This window comes from Triticum aestivum, chromosome 2B, assembly GCF_018294505.1.
Source record: "Triticum aestivum cultivar Chinese Spring chromosome 2B, IWGSC CS RefSeq v2.1, whole genome shotgun sequence".
Classification (NCBI taxonomy): domain Eukaryota; kingdom Viridiplantae; phylum Streptophyta; class Magnoliopsida; order Poales; family Poaceae; genus Triticum; species Triticum aestivum.
The window spans coordinates 8076497-8098131 of NC_057798.1; the positions used below are offsets into that span (position 1 = coordinate 8076497).

Sequence of the window (21635 nt, forward strand, 5' to 3'; positions counted from 1 at the left end):
TATTTCGAGCAAAAATTGTACTCCCTCCCAGTTTACATGGCTCCCATGTATTTTGACATTTAAGTTTGGCCAAGCAGTTTGATCCACAAAATGTGGATTGTGTGCCATAAAATTATACCATTGAATTCGTATTTGAAATATGTTTTCAATGGTATAACTATTATGACATATGACTTGTGAATTATTTGTTACATTGATGATCAAAGTTAAATCACAAATATGAGGATGCCATATAAACAGATATGGACGGACTACTCAAAATCATGCGCTGGATACTCCTAATGTCAAACACGTCTTATACTTCTAGATGGAGCGATTATGAACCCATTAATTATATGTGCCTTAAATTTGGAAGAAATAGGTGATTAACCAGTGGATAGCCAAGCACAACACTCATATCTACATCTTGCACATGGCATCATGGGTGCCCAAGAATCCTTTCATCCAAAGCACATTGACAACCCAAGTCCCCCAACATCTAGGTAAAGCCTCCCCCAAATTACACTAGGACCAGGCCGGCCATATGTGGCCGCTTGTTTTCGTTCTCGATGAGATGACCTCATCCTTCCTTCATTGACCGAAACTTGTCGCTTTCCCCGAGACGTTTGACCTCGCACCAACTGTTTCTTTGGTCGGTTGTAACGGTTTAACCACCATGTGTTAGCTAGTATTAATTAAAGTTCTCCCCTCATTTATCAGTTCGAGCATTGGCGCTAGCCACTAACCTTCTGTGATTCTTGAGTTGTTTTAGGGCCTGGTTTCAATGGAAGGAGAAGAAAAGAGTATAATCTGACACAAACTTAGTTCAGTTCGGCGCCGTGGCAGTCTTTAGTTTATTTGGGTCTTATGCAGCCTGAAGAATCTCAGTCAGATGATGAGGTGCAGTGGCAGGTTTGTCATGTGGTAGCCTCTCAGGAGTCATGGCCTCCACGCATCAGCATTAATTGATAGAAGTGATGTCCTTATTTTAAATTTATTTTTCAAAATTTATGTTTAGAGAAATATGCAGTATGACAAAGTAGACAATTATCTGCACCTTTACCATCAGAAAAAAAAACTGCAATGATTAAATTTGTTAGCATGGGTTCCACTCAGAGAAAATTTGGTGATGAGAAACAGTGTTAATTCTGATTTAATTTAGGAATTGTAATGATGCTTTGCTAAATTATGTGACTATATATTCTAGAGGAGATATGGAACCGAAGTGGTTCTGGCAAAATATCAACCACTTGTAGGTGCACCACATGACCACATGGTGAGCATATATTGGTATTCATTTTGTAGTCGTATTTAGTAGTAGATACATTTGAGATATTTTATTGTGGATAACCCCATTCTTGCGGTGTTCATAATGAACCTGTAGTCTTTGATATTAGGATAAGTGCTTGTTTATTTTGGTCAATGCAATTGGTAGGATTCTCATGTGCTTGGTTCATTCCCTATTTCCCTAATTGGGAACTGTACAATTAACCTGCAAGATATGAACTGCTTCAGAAGCTGTGTGCAAAAATCTAGCATCAGATCTGCTATGTGTAAAATTCAATTGCAATTTGCACCACATTCAGATTCAAAGTCCAAGCATAGGGCTAAGAGAGAAGGATGGTGCATGAATGATACCTAGCTTGGAGACAAAAAATCCAACGGTTGATTGTGTTCAAAACTCGATCCGGTTACACATGTAAAAATTTCTGGACTGAAGTTGTATTGAATCTGAAAATTTGCAGCACTGGTAGTGTACTTCTAAGTAACCTCTCCAGAGTTTGCTCCTGGTGCCTGTCAAATTATATGACATGACCAAAATTCCAGAAGAATAATCCGAAGACTAATGCAGTATCATCCACAGCTGGAAGCAAGTTATATTCCTGCCACTATATACATGGTGGATTCTCCACTATACCATGATCCCATTTCTTCAGAGTATATTCTGCTACTTGAGATCATCTTTGATTCATATTAGATCAGCTGACAATTTACCGGCTTCATGAGAAGGCGACACATCCGAGACCCGTGAAGTAAATGTCAAGAACATATCGACATAATTGATGGGATTGATGCGAAAGAGATCACTCGGCCAAAACTGGTAGGCTGGCGACGGCCTCAGCATATACTTACATATTGTATCAGAATATATATATGAGGCTTACAATCATTTCTGATCAAACATTTTTACGGCTGACAATTAATATAGAAAAGCATATAATTCTGCGACACTAGTTTGATACTACTAGATGTATCATGAACACACTTCATGGTGCATGCTCTGTTTTATTGAACTGAGAGATAAAGTGACAGTTGCAAGACCATGTCGACATCGAAAACGACCTACAGAACGACACGGGGGGAGGCAGATATACGGAAGATCATCGTTGCGCACACACGGCAACTGCAAGCTGACGAATAAGTGTGATCGATCGCTGTGAGCCGTTGGAACAAAGTCTCCCAATGCATCAAATCAATCACAGAAAGCTTGAAGCTGTGCCCTCCCTCAAGTGGTAGTGGAAGGAGGTACACACAAGAAAAAGTGACATGAGGTTGCGATGGTCTGGCGATCTAGCTGGTCTCAAAAGACAGGGGCAGATCATGAGTAGCAAGTTCCTTCAGCAACATCACTGTCCCCTGGATGCCAGTGCCAGGATGATCCATCAGCTCAGCTGGTACCCAGAAACTGAGCTGCTGCTTGACAGTGTTTGTTTTGCAGTGGGAATTAGTGTCTAGAACAACAACAACTAGTGTTGTTAGTGCTCTGTCACTAGCTAGCAGGCCCTGGAGGCACTGGTCAAAAATGGTCACTAGATCCTGTCAGATATTGCATCTTTTTGACTTGTCAATTGATACTTTGTGGCCTGGGGGCAAGGACAAGACATTACCACTACACACATCTTGATTTGCACTCAAGCTGATGGATGCTTACTGCATTCAACAACCTAATCACCGTATATATGTACTTATTGCTTCTATACCCACATTTTCCAAAGTAAAAATAGCACTACTAATTCCATCACATCAGTCCAAAAATTCAGTGTTGACTCAAATATGTATTAATTGATTGTTTTTCAGTGTTGGTTCATCACTAATTAGGAAATGTTGTTACTGTTCAAAGGGAATGGGACCCAGATGCATGCTACTAATTCAAGTCTGAAAACTTCTGAACCACTAAACCAGCACTCCAATTAATAACAAAGTCTGATGTAACACCACACAAAACTTATCATCTCCTGTTTATTTATTTTTCTCCAAAACAAAACAGAATGGCGATCTTATTCCTCTGTATCCAAATCTTGCACAAGATCTGCAACGCCATGTTGGTTTCCCATTGACCAGCACAAATCCATGTGACAGCCCACAGCAAAGAACCCTGTCATCACTAACCCAGCACTACTACTAACCCCAAGCCACCACCCCCAGTCCCGACGGACGCACCGATGCCCGCCACATGCGCACCGGCAGCCAAGTGGACGCCCCAGATGCGGCCCCCCAATATATAGATTCCATTGCACATACACATACAGTAGTATATTGCCACCACTATATGCTCCACGTGGCACAGCCGGCTAAGCCATGCAGCAGGAATCAGAAAACCCTTCAAAAAATGCAGCAGGAATCTTAAACCCCAACCGATTATTCCTTTTCCACAATTCTTTTGCTGAGAGTATCTCAGCACACAGATTTGCAGGAATGAGATCACAAGTAGAAGGGATCATATCCTTTCTGAATATCTACCTCCCTATGTTTGTTAACTAATTGATTCCCTAATGATGATAAAACTATGGGAGGAGATGATCCATGCTTGCTTCGCCGGCCCATGCATTTTGTCAGTCAAGCATATATATTTGCTTCCATTCCATGTTAATCTAGCTTTGGGGTTGATGCTAATCGCGTGGCGGCATGGCTCTCGTGATGTTTAAAAATTAGGGCTGGGGATATGAGCATACGTGTCACAATGGCAGCGCCGCAGAAGCGGGATTAGCGAGGGTTCATTCACATGTTGACGTCCGGTCAAAATGAGTATCTGAATGTGTCGTCGAAATCAACGACATTTAGTCACTGCCTCAGGTGATCAAAGTCCAAAAGAGTTGGATTAATCTAGTTTTCAGTGAATGTTCAGTAACAATCACCGGCCAATGTTTCATTCCAAACAAAGTGTCGTCGAAATCAACGACATTTAGTCACTGGCTCAGGTGATCAAAGTCCAAAAGTGTTGGAAGTAATGTAGTTTCAGTGAATGTTCAGTAACAATCACCGGCCAAATGTTGCATCCTGACTTGTGAATATTTTTGCACACACAACAGCATCATAGGTATCTGGGCTTGGTCATTTGACTACAAGACACTGCACTGCATCACTTGAAAGACACCATAATTTTGATCGATTTATGTTTGGATCCATACGAATCTCAAAATGAGGAGTTATCCACCTGGGCTTTTTGGATGCTTCACATAAAAGTTATGTGGTTTTAGAGAGAGTAGTATAATTTTTTCATGTTGTCAAACGACACTTCAGCTTTATTTGTTGTTTTAACTTTAAATGTTAAATATGGTTTCATAGGAGGTTTTTTCTTTGTTCCGAGTGGACACGTACAAAATCTCGCCATGTTGCTCGGATTCTACAAGGGAAAAATCTTCGTCCAAAGGGGCCTTAACTAAGGCCAGAACTAATTTTGGAGTAACTGTTCCTACATCAGTCACTTAATCATTTCAGGGGCAGAGATTTGTGGATCCTACTTCATTGGGGACTATTGCTTGCAGAGAAGCGCTTTCTTTGGCAGAAGATTTATTAGGCATGCGATATCTTCCTACTGCATCGGATTGCAAGGAAGTGGTGAAACATATTGCTCATCAAGGAAATCAAGGAGATGGAGAAGACGTTTAGTTCATGCTCTTTCATACATGAACTCCAAGCTTTTAATTTTGAAGCACATAAGTTGTCTAGGTTAGGTGTCTCCCTTTCTTAAGGTAGACACATTTGGTTAGGCGCTCCTTATGATACAAGTGTAATATGCCTATAAACAATGCCACTGTTTAATAAAGCCTAGCTGACTTTGCCAAAGAAAACTTAATCATTTCAGGGGCATTTCTTGGTTCTGAATGTTTTCTTTGGGGCTTTTGTTGTTTTCTCTTTTTGGTTTTATTCCCAGCTTTTTTAGATTCATTTTTTTTCCTTTTAGTTTTTTTTTCCTTTTTTGTTTTCTGTTTTTCTACTTTCTACCTTTTTAAAACTCATGAACATTTCAAAAATTGCAAGCATTTCCTAAAACCATGATCCTTTTTAAAAATACACAAAAAAATAAATTCAAGAATGTTTAAATTGAAGGTTTTAAAAAAAAATCTGTTAACATTATAAATATACACATTTTAAAAAAATGAAAATTTTAATTCTCAACTTAATAAAATTTGTGAAAATAAATACATTTCACAAACTTTTTTTAGTTCTAGCAAATTTCTTAATCTTAAAATATTCTTTTAATCTATCAAAACAAATCCAGCATCTGTTTTTTTATGGAAGACCAAATAGAAAACTGAATAACCAGAAACGGACAAAAGAAAATCGGTCACAACGTCTAAGTGGGCCAGCCGACGGACCCTTTGAAGCACAGAGTGTCCAGTAGGAGGACCCATTTGGCCAGCCCATCTTGTATATTTACATTAACCACGTCAAGCCCATCAATGAGATATGGTTAGCGCATCGACCTATAGCCAGGTGCCCCTCAAATGGATTTAAGCCCAACAAAAACTCCCCATTTTTTTGGACAGGAAGCTCAGCTTTTATTTATTTATTCTTGACCCAAAACTTGGCGCAAATTATCCTCCGCAAGACTTCATATAATCAAGATAAATGAGCAACGATTCATGGTGAAGGTGCTAACCTTCACAGTTTTATATCACAACAGGCACAAATTACTACAACAGGTTTAAGCACATGTTCACAATCCTCGCAATCCTTTGGTTCCGATCCTTCTACTCAACCCTGCAGGCATAGAGTTACATTGAGCATCAGAGATGCAATATTTACATCCGGAGACAAGGTCCAATCAATATCACCAGGTATAACAGATTTTTGTTTGCAATTCAAGATGAAGAGCTGAATGCCAAAATCCAACAGAAGGTTGTGCTCAAGCTTATTCAAACAAGCTAAACTGGCTACAAAATGTTCAGTATTGATGGTGAGTGATTATTTTTAGCCAAGAGTTGTGACTGGATTTTAAGATCATGTTAAAATCACTCATTTGTGCCGGAAATGGCTCCATTTCACATTTATACTAGGTATTGTGACCACCACAGATTTTATGACAGAATATGATGCATAACATAATCATCAACCAGAATCAAATGAACATGTAATTAATAACTATGTTGACTCAACTCATATTTCGTGATAATATGATTGTGTCTATGATATTGACACAATCATCTGCCAGAACAGTTTTACATGGCCTAAAGCAAGGTTACAGGTATAATACTCAAAGATAATACGTTCTCTTGTGCATACTGCTAAACTTCACACGACAGATTAACACGTCACCATAATATTGCAATGATAATTTTAAATTTATAAGAAAAGAAAACTTTCCAGGTTAACTCTACTCTTCTATTTCCAAATTTTGACCGTTGATTAAATATTTTAATCTGCTACATAACTAGGTAGCCTTAGGCATCACAAAAATGGTTAAGGATAAGAAACTAGATTGTTCTGAATATTGTAGTATGAACAGTCAAGGTAGCTTACTAGCTTGTCACAAAAACATCAGTAGGGGCACCCCCAATGAACGGTATCTAAAGCCTTATCTATTTGTTTTAGGTATAAGTAGGGAAGTTCAAAAAAGAATTGTACCAAGTAGGATATACATAATAACACTCACAGCGCCTTATATCTGTATGTTGTATCTAATATATTAGCAATTGCTTATCTCTGAATTAATTCATTGATTTCTTGTAGTGACCAAGTGTAGTGAGCTGACAGAAAGATAAATAGACAGAGAGGAAGAGAACAACAGGGGGCGCTTGGTCAGGCCTGGCCTTGCGGGTGTCATTTGCCTCCAATTTCGGCCACGAAGCAGCACCAGATGATGACCTCAAGAAGAACCCCACTCTGTCTCCCATGCTACACGTGACAGCCCGGGCTTTGGCCCCGTGTGGACGTCCTCTGCCCACAATTGTCAGGAGCGGTGACTGCGACGGATCAATCGTGGCAGTGGTGCTACGATGAACGAAACACAATGGGTTCAAGGGAAAAGATTATAAGACACATGGGAGCATGCTGCCAAGAGGAATTTGCCAGAGGCTTGCTGTAAGCGCAGATGGGAGAAGGAGATGGATGACTGGAGTTGAAGGAGAAGTCCCGATGGGCGCTTTCGTGTGGGGAGATTGAGTTGTTAGTAGGGTCGTGCTCGCTGTTCAAGTCGGCCAATCTAGGATGCAACACCAACGGCTGCTTGGGACGGCGAAGAAGTGACGCAGACGGCTTCCTAAGGCTAGGATGCAACAGCCACAACACTTTGGGCGACGAAGAGACAATGGTTGTGGCAGCTTCGAACTGAGAACAACAGTGACCACAGCTTTGAATTGAGATGATGGTAGTGGCTTGGTCAGACAAGGAGAGGAAGGCGACGGGTTGGGTGATGACTGTATTGTGGCTACGAGGATATGCACACGGGGTCAGATGGTAATTAATTGCCCCAGTTCCGCTTACAAGAGCCATATCTAAGCTTAGATATGACATTCCTCTCTCCCATTTTAATTATACCTCCACATCAGATTTGATCCTATGCGGCAAATTCAGATACAGAACAGGTTGGAGCATTGAGAGTGCCCTAAGCTAGGACTTTGATAGGCCTAACTGGAACTAGCAAGTTTTGGAAAAAACAAGGAAAACCAACAAGTTTTGATTTTCTTAAGGAAGATCTTCAGAATATACAGACAATATAACCAAATGCCGCGAAACAAATTATACTACTCTTGAACCATTTGAAACCATTCATAGACCAGAAAAGGCTAATGTAAAATGTATGATATCCAATTCTCCACATATAAGAAATAATCTTGTACTAAACCCTGAGTAGGAAAAGACAACATGGAACCATTGGGGGTGAAAATAAGTCACAGTTTTTCGCAAAAAAAGTGTCACAACTGGCGCCAGGTTCTGCAGGTAAAGTAAAAGATTCAACATTACAGACCTGGTTGAGAAGCGAAGTTACAGAACAGAGAACACTAGGGAGTCATCAAATAGCTTAACAGTACACTTTCCGATTTCTTGCATATCTGCAAATATGCTCCCTAAACAACCTCTGTTTCAATATCAGGAGTATAATCTGGAAGACTCCGTAGTACCTAGCAAAGTGTAGTAATTGCTGTCAGGAATATCAGCTTATAAGAAAGCAAACTGGATAGTATATTCATCATATACCTCATACAAGTACCACGAGATGTAGGCATCGGTAGCAGCATACTCAAGTTGCTTTTTTGAGAGAACAAAAGACTCCCAGTTTCCCATTCTTATGTTGCCAGGCTTTGGCAACTTATCGACATGAAGTTGCAGGTGGTGAAGAGCATTGCAACATAGCAACAAGTTAGTGCAATGAAAACAAAAAATCAGTAAAGAATATAAACCAAGCAAGCTTATCTAGTAAAAAATGTTCACATTTCATAGAAACTTCAGAGTTTGTTCTGCTAAATAATAACTGAAATTGTCTCAACCACAATAGAGATATAGACCAAGCATGAAAATATCAGCAACCAGAAGAATTTCAATTTAATGAATTGTTGATTATAAAAAAAGCTTGTGTTCCGCAGGCATCTGGGTGCTCTGTCTACCTAATCATAATTGAACCTCTTTCGTTCAACCAACCAAACTTCCATGATACATAAAACACATAAATGAATAAATGCCTGAAGACTGTTTCTTTCCGGTGCTAACAGAACTGGGTAAAAAAAAAAGCAGTGCTAAATAATACTCCGAATACAATAGGAATTACCTCTTTACATGTAACCATTTCAGTTAATGCAGCAAGACTCCATCTTTTATAGGGCCCAGCTAACTTGACGTTTGCAACAGTTGATAAATCCATCAATGGTTGTACACGGACATCATAATCATTGAACATTTTCCTTGCATCATTGTCTATACATACTCCAACCTGCATAGACAAGAGAGCAATGTCTTGCATGACCAAAAAGGGTAACCCATCTGTGGGGGAAAGATTGTACAACCCATGGGGAAATAAACAAATTACGCACTTTAACGGATGAACTGTCCTCCAAAAGAGATTTCAAGATGGGAGGCACGCCAGAGTGAATGATATGCATGAGATAACAATGAGTTTTGTCCATGCATAATTGCATCAACGCGACTTTACATGGTGGTTCTCCTGCAAAATCCATGGCAATGGTTGTTCCGTCAGATTTGATCATTTGCAAGAGTCGACTTAAAATCGTTCATCCATAAACTCACATTTTGCAGTTTGAAAATGCAACTAAACGTTAGGCTATGGGCAGAACAGCAAACCTCTTCTGGGAAAGGGTTTCCACTCGAGATCGAAACCAAGGGAGACCGGGCCAGAGGCCTTCATGCTTTCGATTTTGCGTACAATCTCCCGCGTAGCTTTCTCCACTTCAATTGCCGTCCGGCAGTACACTATCTTGCCACTGAATGCTACCTGCTGGTACCTTGCCTTCACACTCCCTGTGGCGCAAAATCCAGCGGAGGCCAGATTCAGACTCAATCCCACAAGAAGATTAAGGCAGATAAACATACGCTACAACAAGGTGCCAATCTACACAAATCAACCAACCGACCCATCCATATGAACCCTAACAGAGTATCACATGAACAATCAGACAGAGTTGCCATTCTACCAAAAACTGGGGGATTTTCTTCCAAGTGATGAATCTGCAGCACCAAGAACCCTAGTTCTTCCACGCACATTTGGGTGGGCGGGTGGAACGATGAGTTCTTGGGTTCTTTGATTTCGCGAGGAAGGGGAAAGCGGGATGCACGAAGAGGGGGGAGCCGCACCTTGGCAAGTGGGGGGCGAGAGGACCCACGACGGCGAGGAGGCGCTCGCGGCGGCGGGGACCGGGTTGGGTCGTGGGCGAACGGGGGGGGGGGCGGGTGTCTTGGACCAGTCGGGGAGGCGGCGGCGCTTGGCGGACTTGGCGGCGTAGGCGGCCTCGATGGCCTGGAGCTCCGCCTCGGCCTCGGCATCCCAGTAGAAATCGTCGTCGTCGTCGACGGGGCAGGGCAACGCGGGAGGCGCCCCGGACTCCATGGCGACCGGATCCGGTGGACGACTCGCCGGCGCCGGTGGTGGGACTTGGAGTATCGGAGGAGGGGGAAAGATCGAGTTTTTTTTTTCTTCCTGTATGTATATTGCCAATTTTAAAATCGTGGGGACTGAGAGGGAACATTCAGCTAATCTCTTTACTTTTTACTCCGCGTATTAGATTTGTGTTAAAAATTTATAACATTTGATCAAATTTATGTTAAAAATTATCAACATCTACAATGTCAAATCAATATGTAAATCTTCGTATTTTTTTTCAAAGTAGTTCCTGAAATTTTTAAAATGTTGACGGGTTTGAAAAATACTCATGGTTTTTTAAAGTTTGACTTATTTTATCATTTTCAAAAAAGTTCACAATTTAAAAATTCCACATTTTCCCTATATTTGTCTATCAAAATTATGAAGTAAATACAACATATTTACCTTTTTTGGAGACAAATACAACATATTTACCTAATCACCAATACTGAGCTCTGATGCTTGTCCACAATAATTTCTCCACAATTTATTGATTAAACACACAATTGCTGCTCGCCAACATCGTCACCCATGCATCTAGAAGACCCGGAAAAAAACTAAAATTATGTGCAAAAACAACAAACTCTCCATATCTTTGAGCTACACACAACACCATACCAGCCCAAGAGCTCTATTAACCAATTTCTCGTCAACATTCAACCCAACTTACATCAAAGTCATGTATGCATAATCCCCTTCCCGTTATGTACTTAGAGTTAACTAAACGACGTTCCCTAATTGTTGACTACATATCAGTGTCTGTCTAGACAACTCATATTAGGTGGAAAATCAAAATAATTCACATCAATAACGACTCCAAATCCATGGAGCATTGTTTGGTGGGTGGGGGGGGGGGCATTTGCCCTCAACATAAATCTATATTTTTATTGATAATTAGTGAATATTTAAAATTATGGCATGATGTTGAACAAGTAATGGCTTCTTGGAGGGTACGAGGCTCTATCCAATCCTATTAACCACCTCAAATCTCAACATCCTGAAAGCCAAACTCAAACATGACCCTCTTCATTCTTACAGCTCACTAGCATCAGAAGAAACTCCTTCACCTGAATGACAAGTAAAAATAATATTTATAGTCATTTTATTCACTGCAAACAAAGAAGACCACAATCCATGCACGTGAGGCAGGATACATTACTAAGGTGGGTCTTTCAGTGAGTAGAAGGCTTTGGTCATCCTACGCTTCTTGCAGACAATATTTCAAATCCGCTATCTTGTCAACACGAAGCACCTGATCACAACATAAATGGAAGTTCTACTTCAATGAATCTTTAAGAAAAGAGGTTTCAACATTAGATTATATTCTAAAGAGTTTCACTTTGAATGCATCGTCGATCTTATCGTCCCTGATATAGATAGCTCGAATATGAGATTTTTCCCAGTTATTTTTGTCAACTAGGTAGTTGAGAAGATACTTGATTGTATGCCCCTAAAAATCAGCCTTTGAATAAACGTCTTTAAACCTATAGAGTTATAGATTTACATACATGTATACATGCTACTTGATATAAGAATACTAGTGACATTTAGAATATTTGAATCATTACTATTTAAAATTTGACTTCCTAATCATTAAATTGGTGCATATTTTAGTGACAGGCTCTCCTTGCTTTCAGTGCAAGCTAATGGCCTGAAAGCCCACTCATTTTCTAGAGAAAAACCTATTCTTTCTATCTTCATTTTTTGAGAAAATGGGTATGAAATACTCAGGGGGGGCATATTACATCCAGAAGCCATAATAACACGTAGATCTTCAGGGACGTCAGCGATCATCACCACTAGAATGACAGCCGTGCGATTGCCGTGGCCGTGAACACCATATCAATTCATCAATGACCCATTTGCGAAGCTTTGTACTGACGTATTTCTACACACTAGTTGAATGTCCGTGCATTGCCACGAAACAACAAAGGGCATAGAGATCAAACAATTGTTTTAATTAAGAAATGTGCTCTAACAATCATAGCATGTGGTTTCCATTCCTATAACAACAAATTGATTCTCTCTTCAACTACTTTTATCTAGGCAGTCATTGAATACCTTTAACAGCCCTCTCCTTGTAAGAAGAAATAAAGCAACATCTTTCGTCCTTCCCCCCACCTTTATTATGTCACTGCCCTCTCTTCAAAATCTTGTACTTCTATTTATTATATAATTTATATTGATTCGGATTATTATTTTGATCTCTTTTCTGGCAGTCAGTTAATTGAAAGGAAACTTAACCAATATCTCTCAAAGCTAACCGAAAGGAAAGTTAACCAATATCGAGATACTCCCTCCGTCCGGAAATACTTGTCATCAAAATGAATAAAAAGGGATGTATCTAGATGTATTTTAGTTCTAGATACATCCCTTTTTGTTTATTTTGATGATAAGTATTTTCGGACGGAGGGAGTATAACACACATCGACGTATCTGCAAGAACACAAACTTAGTGTTGTCCCCCACCCAGCTTAGCCGAAGAAAAAGATGATAGTCATTTGCCACGCAACCCGACATCTTCACATTAGCAAGCATCCCACACAAACAGATGGTATCCACTAGCTACCAGGTGTCCCCATTGTGGAGCCAGATGCAAACTCGAAGCTCCATAATATGGATGAGATAGACACCAGAAGCATCATCGGCCCTTGACAGCTCGGCGTCGAAGGAGCCATACTCCAGTCCTTGCTGGATATGAATTACCGAGAAACTCGAGGTCGTCAAATCCATGGTGATGATGATGTCTCTCAGGGCAGCCACCATATAGATCTTACCGCCGAAGAACACATGCCGTATGTACATTGCCTGAAAAACAAATTTGGATCAGTTAGCTGGAGACAATACGGCTCGCCGCAGCGTGGTGAAGGCTTGACAGGTATTGGTTGGGAGTCCTGTTTGCATTAGATTCCTGCCCGGATTATACACCATCTGAAGGTGAGCGGCCGGAGGAGGAAAAAGAAAGAAAAGCATGAAAAAAGAGAAAATATATACTGGCCTAGAAATCGACTCACACACTGAATTGAAGTGCCAACTCAACTGTGCTTGTTTTCACCAGAAAACGGTAGGAAAGTATCCTACTGTGATTTTCTATTCAAGTATGTTTAAAAAAAAGGAAAACAGCGAGAGGGGATATACAAGGATCGAGAAATGGGAGCTACCTACAAATTACAAAGTATGTTTTATCCATGATTGAAGAAACTGCATCTGTATAATCTTAGCTACCTGCCAAAAGTGGGCTCTTCATTTCTGAATATTCTGCCACTTCTTATCTTCTACAGGAGATGTTCTACTGAAGGGGGTGCCAACTGCATCTGTTTGACACTCTGGAATTCCAGCATATTTGAGCAAATGTGCAGACCCAAAACAGATTTTTATCCAGATTTTTTTTTGAAAAGGAGCTTGAAAACCATAGGCCCATACATCAAAAGATGCACACAACGATCATTATTAAATTATTCAACAAAGGTCTAGCAAAAAACATAGTACATGAAACAGTACCAAGCAACGGCTTATTTGCCAAGGTCAGCTTGGTTTGGCAAAGGCACTTTCAGCAATACACTTATTTGCCAAGCTCCCTGGACACAGATGTACTTACTCAACATGAACAAGAACAGATTGGGAACTTGATGCACCATTCTTTTGGTTCCATGCTACTACTACTACTGTAATCTTTAAAAGGTACCAGCACCGACAAGAGCAGATTGGGCATAAAGTTTGAGTCCATTTTGCAATTCATGTGCTGGTTTCAGCAGATTAGACAAGAGACTGTTACTACAGGTAGTAGCATCAAACAAAAGCAAAAAAAAGCCCACGTAAATCCCGGTAGCAACAAGAACAGATTGGGGATGCATTTGAATTCAGATGGCAGCAACACCTGATCAAAAATGGTGTTACTAGGAAGTAGCAATTCATATTGGTAATGTTCGTAGATGTAGCATTTGAATTCAGATTGGGAATACATTTGCAATTCATATGGTGGTTACACAAGACGATGTTCATATATTCAGTAAGAAACAGCATCAAACATTTTCAGATCTCAGCACAGTATAGGGACTATTATGTTTCTGGAAGGATTTGATTCAGATATAGGAGCACTGACAACAGACCTCGTTCCAGCATTTCTACGAACACACGGCATGCGGCATCACCAAGATCACGCCCCAGTCGCTATGGCACCAAATCCAATCTAACGCATCAAAGAAGTGGACCATTAGCGCATGCGCCGCGGGGAGGTCCTCCTCCTTGCGGCCGGTGCCTCGGCGGCCTTCCTCTTCCTCGTCGATGGCGTCCTCGCCGTTAGCGCAGCCGCCGCGGCCTTCCTCTGTGGGGACGCCTTCGCCGATGCCTTGGCAGAAGGAGCAGAAGCCGCCGCGACAGCCTTCTTCCTCCGCAGCCCCCTTGCCGGAGTCACGAGCGCCACCTCCTCCGACTCGCCGGAGTCCGGGGAGTCCTCGTCCGACTCGCCGGACTCCTCCTCGTCCTCCTCCGACTCCTTACCGTCGACGGCCTCGCGCTCCTGGGCCGCGACGGCCCCCTCCTCCTCGTCCTTGTCCTCGTCGTCGTCGTCGGAGCCGAGCGCGTCGGCGCGGCGGAGCCTGCCGAGGCTGCCCTCGATGCGGCCCTGGAGACGGAGGCGCCTACTGCCTCGCGCGCCCGTGGACCACTGCGCCTCGCGCGCCCAGGAGAGGAGCGCCGGCGGGTCGGCGCGGTCGCCGCCGGGGAACACGCGCGGCCGCGGGAGCACGCCGCCGTAGAACCTGCCCGGACCGAGCTCGGCCACCATGGCGAATCAGATCCGGCCTAGCTTCTCGATCTCTTGATCCCGAAAGAAATTTCCTCTCTCTCTCGGTGGGTAGGTGCGGATGTTGACTGCGGCGGAGGCGATGGGGGCGGCGGGAGAGTTTATCGGCGGGAGGGAGACGCGCGCGCGGCGGGAAAGACGAAGTGGGTTTGGCGCCAAACAAAATGGGCTGACTCATCCATCAACTTTGTTTCTTGGCTGGCTGGGCCTGAAAACCACGGCCCACAAACGCCCAATCCCGAATTTGCAACCAAATTGTTACACAGCAGATTCTCAAAAAAATAATTTGTTTTTACAGCATTTTATGTTATTATATGATTCTAAATATATTTTGGGTTCAGTAGCTTAAACATATGTTGTAGCTCTGCCCATACCTTTGTTAGATTGTTTAAAACATGCACTGTGATAAATTCATCCGTACTATTTATTTAAACATGTCATTTATAGATTTTAAAAACATGTGTTCACGAATGAATGCAGGACTAGAAAGGTTCACACCCTTGTTAGCAATGTTGGGGACACAAGTGGAGTTTGTAACAAGAAACACGATACATTTTGCATCCATGAACTGATACCTTAATTTTTCTTACATGAGGAAAACTTGTTGATTGTTCCAAGCTGCTAAGCTTAAAAACCCAACAAATGCCAGCTGACATGCAACCATCAGCGGTGGCTCGGGTTTGGGTGGCGGCGGCCATTAGGAAGGGAGGATAGGGCTGGAGGCGGCGATGTTTGCTAGGTCTTACTTAAAAGAAATTCCTAGGTAAGTCTTGTGTGGACGAGCAGGCAAGCTTGGGTGACACGGCCGATTCGGTTCTCATAAAAAGTATAATCTTGTAAACTTCATTTGTACTGTTTTTTTGTATTGGCAAACTGATTTCAATATCGCAATGCAGAAACATACGTATCTAGCAAAAAAAAACAGTAGATAAATGCGACAAAGATAATTTCCATAATCGTGCACATGCAACACACCTGAATTTGATAGTATCTTGAGGAGCAATGAGAGTTTATTTTTACAAATATAATTTCTACTCTCTCCGATCCATATTAATCGCCACTGATTTAGTATGAAGTTGTATTAAATCAATGACAAATAATACTCCCTTTGTTCTTAAATATAAATCTTTTTAAAAATTTCAATATGGACTACATACAAAGCAAAATAATGAATCTACACTCTAAACTACTTCTATATACATCCATATGCAGTCTATATTGAAATCTCTGAAAGGATTTATATTTAGAAACAGAGGGAGTATGGATCGAAGGGAGTACAATTAATGATGTTTTCAAAAAGTAGTTGCAATAAATGATGTTTCCATGATTTGTAAAATTAATGCGATTAATATGTTTTCAAGATTTCTAAGAATAGTTGAGATATACAGATTGATGATACAAGATACTATGAAAATATTCCGCCATCAATTTCTGGAAAAAAAAGAAAAAATATGATCTTGCGAATTACAAACTTCATTTATGCCCACGTGGCTCTTAAATGAAAGATAATAAATTGGTCTCTCTCCTCACTATTTCCCTCTACATATAGTACGAGTTATGTGCTCGACGGTAAGCAATCTTACATGTGACACACGCACACACACACACACACATTCCCATCGACAATCATAGAACATCACGTCAGTGCCTAGTAGTGTTGCATCAGAGGAAAGGATGGAGAAGCACACGATCCGGATTGTTGCGCTCGCCCTGTTATCTGTACACCTCCTATGCTCCGCCACCATAGCGCAATGTAAGCAGTGCATCCGCAAACAACATTGCTATTTCACTTTCTAATTTATATATCTTCGCAAAATTTCGATTGTTTCTTGTTTTCTTTATCAATCCAGAGCGAAACATGATTTGTATGCTATTCGACAGGCCAAACCATCACGGCCGGCGTGGACAACGACGATATTCCTGAAGTGAGCTATAGTTGCAAGAAAAAGTGCTCCTTCTTCAATTGTTGCGCATGTTGTATTCTTACTGACTGGTGCCACACAACTTTCCCAAGGTGCGCTAGAAACTGCGGGGAACCCTTCTCGCATTCTGATGAAATGCTAGCCGCGGCGACGGTGACCTCCGAAACTATGCCGACCAGGTCTGCAGTACACACAGATATCTTCATGCGAGGCGTCGTCCCAAATGAGTTCGGCAATTGTCGTGTTTAGTATAGCATCGTTGCGGTGACCCCTGCCCCTCTACCCGTCTAGGCGAATTCATTTACTTGTCCCTTAAGGCAATTGTAATGCGTGATGTGTGGAGAAATAAGTGTGCAATATCCTAAATAGCTGTTGTAGTTTTATTTGTCATATTTTGTTTGAAATTTTTTATTTCCAATTATTTCTGGCTAAGTTTTATCGCACAACAAGTAATGTGAGGCCTAAAACAAGTGTCTGTTTTCCCACCATACATACATACATACATACATACATACATACATGTGGAGTGTGTATGAATCTAGCGACTGGCCGCCGTGACGAGTGCCATGGAACAAGATCTCTAATAAATGCTTCTGATTCGGACCAAAAACATATCTCTGGTTTTACATAGAGAAGAATAATATGTAGAAATTCCAGCACCTATTAATTATTACTCCCTTCAATCCATAATAATTGTCGCTGATTTAGTACGGTGGTATTAGCTGGAGATGCTCTCAGTGCTTTGCCCTCAGAGGCAAGTCCTAGCGATCGTAAACGAAACGGCAGTCCCAGGAGTAGACAGTGGTAAAAATACTATAACGATTCTAGCGCAACGCAAGTCCTAAAGTAGACAGCAGCAAATTGTATTTTCCAAAAAAATATTTTTTTATAATATACATTGAACAAGTTTTAAAATATAGTGAACCTTTTTTGTAAGCAAACACTGAACAAATTTCAAATACACAAATGAACATTTTGTAGTATGGGTTGAACAATTGTTTAATGCACGATGAGCAAAGTTTAAATACACAATGAACATTTTGTAGTATGCCTTGAACAATTGCTTAATGTACGATGAAATTTTTTTAAGTACACAATGAACATTTTTTTAATATACGTTGAACAATTTCATAATATACGATGGACATTTTTGTAATACATGATGAACATTTTTAAAAATTCAAACATGACCTATTTCATAGTATATATGATGAAGCTTTTCTTAATACGATGAAGATTTTGGTAATACACGGTGGACTTTTATATAATACGCAATAAAGAGAAGAAAAACAGAAACAGAAAATAGAAAAGTAAACATAAAAGAAAAAAATGAAGGGAGAGAGGAACCAAAAGAGAGAAAAAAAATAAAAACCGGAACAAAACAGCTGAAACCCGGACAAAAACAGTGACAAAACTGGATATAAAAACCATAGAAGAAAAACGAAGAAAAAACCCGCAAGGAATAGAGAAGGAAGCAGCAGCGAACGAATCAAACGACAAAAGCCAATCCCGTACGTGGGTCGGCCCAACAGGAGGCTAAATAGGGTTTGCGGACCCTGGGGCCCCTAGTATTTCGGGACCCTGTGCAAGCGCACAGCTCGCACAGGCCCTTCAACGGGTTGTAGTCTTGTAGAGACACGTCTTGTGAACATGCACATTATTTTGAAAATAAATAAAATATTTAAATTTACTTTAAAATATCAAAACATGGGAGCATGCAATATTCTTGTTGTATGAACAGTCGAATAATAAATACCAATTGAAAAAGTACACAAATATAATTTTTTACCATGAATATGAATATTTCTTCTCACGGCGTGCAATTTTTTCTTTTTGTGGGTTGTAGGCACATGTGTTGTGAATGTTCACAGTTGTTCCATTTCATTAGACATTTAAATTTGATTCTTGTTCTTCTTTTAAACATGGAAGTGAGAGCAACTCCACCAGAGTCACCTTATGACCTCGATCGTCGTTTTAACAACCGTCAATATGGCTATTTTTCCTCAAAATGACACTCTAGTAGGGCCGCCATATGCCTACTAGTAGGGCCACCCAGGAGAGGAGCGCAGGCCGGTCGGCGCTTCTCCTCCACCCAAGCCAGCCGCAACCTCTTCTTGCATCCACCGTCCAGACAGTTGTCGCCTTTCCTTCCCTGTTCATGTGTGCCGCACAACCACCAGCGACCCACATCGGAAGCGTCACTCCTGCTATGGTCTATGGATGCCACTGCGGCTGCCTCATCGCAACATCAGGCCACCGCACACATGTTGACACCATGTAGAGATGCTTCTACTACACACTCTAGCTATGTTGTGGATTTCCCCCTTTCGACAATTTCCAAAAAATCAAGTGTTGCACGTGAAGAATTCTTCATATCAGTAATCAAGATTGGTTCTTCATATGAGTAACCAAGACTGCATTTTTATTCGTCTACAGAGATCAATACTGCACCCGTATGACGAGATGATCTGCTCAAGATTTTTATGTTTAATGTTGTCACTTTGTGATTATCTCTATACTACAATCTGTATGTTTTGGCAATAATTACAATGGTTTGTTCGTTTCATTCCTGCAGGTATACAGTATCAAATCAATATGACCTCACTGACAACCGATGACCTTCTCTGCTCTTGAATCAGTATCCCACATACGAATGACTGATGAAGATTTTCTCTACTCTTAAATCCGAGCGATCTTAATATTGCAAAACTTCCTTCACTTTCAGGATCGATCCTTCAACTTATCATGCACATACTTAGTATAAAGGTTCAGTATTGCAAAACTTCCTTCACTTTCAGTCTCGGTGCCGCCTGCAAGCGCCTCAACCTGCACAAAGATTGGGAGAAAAGGATGGCAATCAACTTCCAATGAGGCAACAAGATCAGGTAGATATGCAGCCGGCCGGCGGAAGTGTTTGCTTGGTCAGGGGAGGAGAACTGCTGCGTCACACATGAACTACACCATGATCTGTTGCCATGAAGAGAGACACCCCAGATCAAGATAGTTGCAATATTTTGATGATGATTGCAGATGTTACTTTTTTTTTATTCGGTGACCGAGTCTCAATCATTCCGATGGTTTCTGTCGTGAGTTAATTCAACATATATGCACACCCGGGAGTGTTTACAAGTATAGGCATGTGAACTGTCCAAGGAAGATGATACTATCTGATGGAATCATCCAGCAGTTCCTGATGGTTGTGCTCTCAAGTGGTATTTTCCTAATATATAGACATAAAGAATATATCCTGCTTTAATTGTTCTAACAGATTGTTATTCTTTTATTGCTTAAGTGCTACACCTATTGCCTAATTATGTCCAGCTTTTCGGAATTAGTAAGATTAACTTTACTAATATCTCTTCATTGTCATAGTTGTTTGACACAGCGTAAATGCAATTGTTTTTGGAACAGGTTATCCTGACTTCTCAAGCCATAATTTTAACAATATTAATTAGAATATAATAGACGGGATGCATAATATGCTTATGGAAAGCTATATTCAGTTATTGAACCAAAGTTCTTCATTATGCTAAGTTTAAGAACTTTCTCACTTGCCTGGAATTGTCTTATGAAGTCAAATTTGCTCACTACTTTATGTCATTTCAAACTTACTTTTCTCGCTAATTATCGTATAATAATTTACTCACTGAATGTAGAGGTTCAATAAAATTGCTGAATTATGGTACAACCTGAACTGGTATGTTTCTCTTCTCGTCGTCATGCATATCTTCTTGCACACTATTCTGTTTCTACTCTTCAAGTGACAGCACTGTCCTTCCTGTTAATGTAGATGACTGCTCGATGTTGTCACAAGATGAAGATAAGAAGTGAGATATGATGCAAGTGACTAAGAAGAAGCATTATCACCTCCAAAGGAAATCTCCAATGCCTATTTGAATTGTGGGTTTTTTATTTGCACTTAGTTTTTCAGATGTTTTGGTTGAGCGGATGATTGAGTAGTACCGGGAGCAAACATTGATATAAAAACACATAATCTTTGTATTTCTAGCCAATTGTGCATTGTTCAGTTTTATGAAATGGGTTTATTTTATCTAAATTATCTATATTTCATTTGTCTAATATATCCAGTTTTTTCTTGCTACAATTCCCGCAGCAACGCGCGGGGTGTCATCTAGTTTTCATAATCGTGCACATGCAACACACGTCCAATTTAATAGTATGTTGAGCCGCAATAAGAGTTTATTTTTACAAATATACTTTCTATTCTCTCTGATCCTATTAATTGTCGCTAATTTAATATGAAGTTGTACTAAATAAACGACAATTAATATGGATCGAAGGGAGTACAATTAATCATGTTTTAAAAAATTAATTTTAATAAATGATGTTTCCATGATTTGTAAAAGTAATCACAATTAATATGTTTTCAAGATTAGATGAGATATATAGATTAATCATACAAGATATTATGTAAATATTCCGCCATCAATTTAAGGAAACTTGTGTCAAGAAAAAAAAAGACGATCTTGCGAATTACAAACTTCATTTATGCCCACGTGGCTCTTAAATGAAAGATAATAAATTGATCTCTCCCCTCACGATTTCCCTGTATATATAGTACGAGTCATGTGCTCGACGGTAAGCAATCTTACAA

At 40.5% G+C, this 21635-nt stretch overlaps 3 protein-coding genes across 3 annotated transcripts; 1 reads left to right on the top strand and 2 right to left on the bottom strand.

Moving 5' to 3' along the window:
• Positions 1-5798: 5798 nt before the first annotated feature.
• LOC123043086 (Werner Syndrome-like exonuclease) lies at positions 5799-10351 on the bottom strand. Its single transcript, XM_044465440.1, has 7 exons — positions 10009-10351; positions 9499-9675; positions 9231-9361; positions 8969-9130; positions 8401-8511; positions 8171-8324; positions 5799-5964 (listed from the first exon to the last, which is right to left on the bottom strand). The coding sequence occupies exons 1-6, from the start codon at positions 10259-10261 to the stop codon at positions 8271-8273; spliced, it is 888 nt and encodes a 295-aa protein (XP_044321375.1). The 5' UTR covers positions 10262-10351; the 3' UTR covers positions 5799-5964; positions 8171-8270.
• A 3796-nt stretch (positions 10352-14147) lies between these two features.
• On the bottom strand, positions 14148-15161 carry LOC123039892 (FK506-binding protein 4). Its single transcript, XM_044462878.1, has one exon. It carries the CDS (start codon positions 15078-15080, stop codon positions 14508-14510), a length of 573 nt encoding a protein of 190 aa, XP_044318813.1. The 5' UTR covers positions 15081-15161; the 3' UTR covers positions 14148-14507.
• Positions 15162-16687: 1526 nt separating this feature from the next.
• LOC123039893 (uncharacterized) lies at positions 16688-17438 on the top strand. The gene is made up of 2 exons (XM_044462879.1): positions 16688-16851; positions 16980-17438. Exons 1-2 carry the CDS (start codon positions 16773-16775, stop codon positions 17267-17269), a joined length of 369 nt encoding a protein of 122 aa, XP_044318814.1. The 5' UTR covers positions 16688-16772; the 3' UTR covers positions 17270-17438.
• The last annotated feature ends 4197 nt before the right edge of the window (positions 17439-21635 follow it).

Bases quoted from the DNA above. Each gene is read 5' to 3' on its own strand.
- LOC123039892 (XM_044462878.1), bottom strand. From the start codon at position 15,080: ATGGTGGCCGAGCTCGGTCCGGGCAGGTTCTACGGCGGCGTGCTCCCG.
- LOC123039893 (XM_044462879.1), top strand. From the start codon at position 16,773: ATGGAGAAGCACACGATCCGGATTGTTGCGCTCGCCCTGTTATCTGTA. The intron at 16,852-16,979 runs GTAAGCAGTGCA...GCTATTCGACAG, and splicing joins CTCCGCCACCATAGCGCAAT to GCCAAACCATCACGGCCGGC.
- LOC123043086 (XM_044465440.1), bottom strand. From the start codon at position 10,261: ATGGAGTCCGGGGCGCCTCCCGCGTTGCCCTGCCCCGTCGACGACGAC. The intron at 9,362-9,498 runs GTTTGCTGTTCT...TGGATTTTGCAG, and splicing joins GAAACCCTTTCCCAGAAGAG to GAGAACCACCATGTAAAGTC. The intron at 8,512-8,968 runs GTAATTCCTATT...CATGTCGATAAG, and splicing joins AAATGGTTACATGTAAAGAG to TTGCCAAAGCCTGGCAACAT.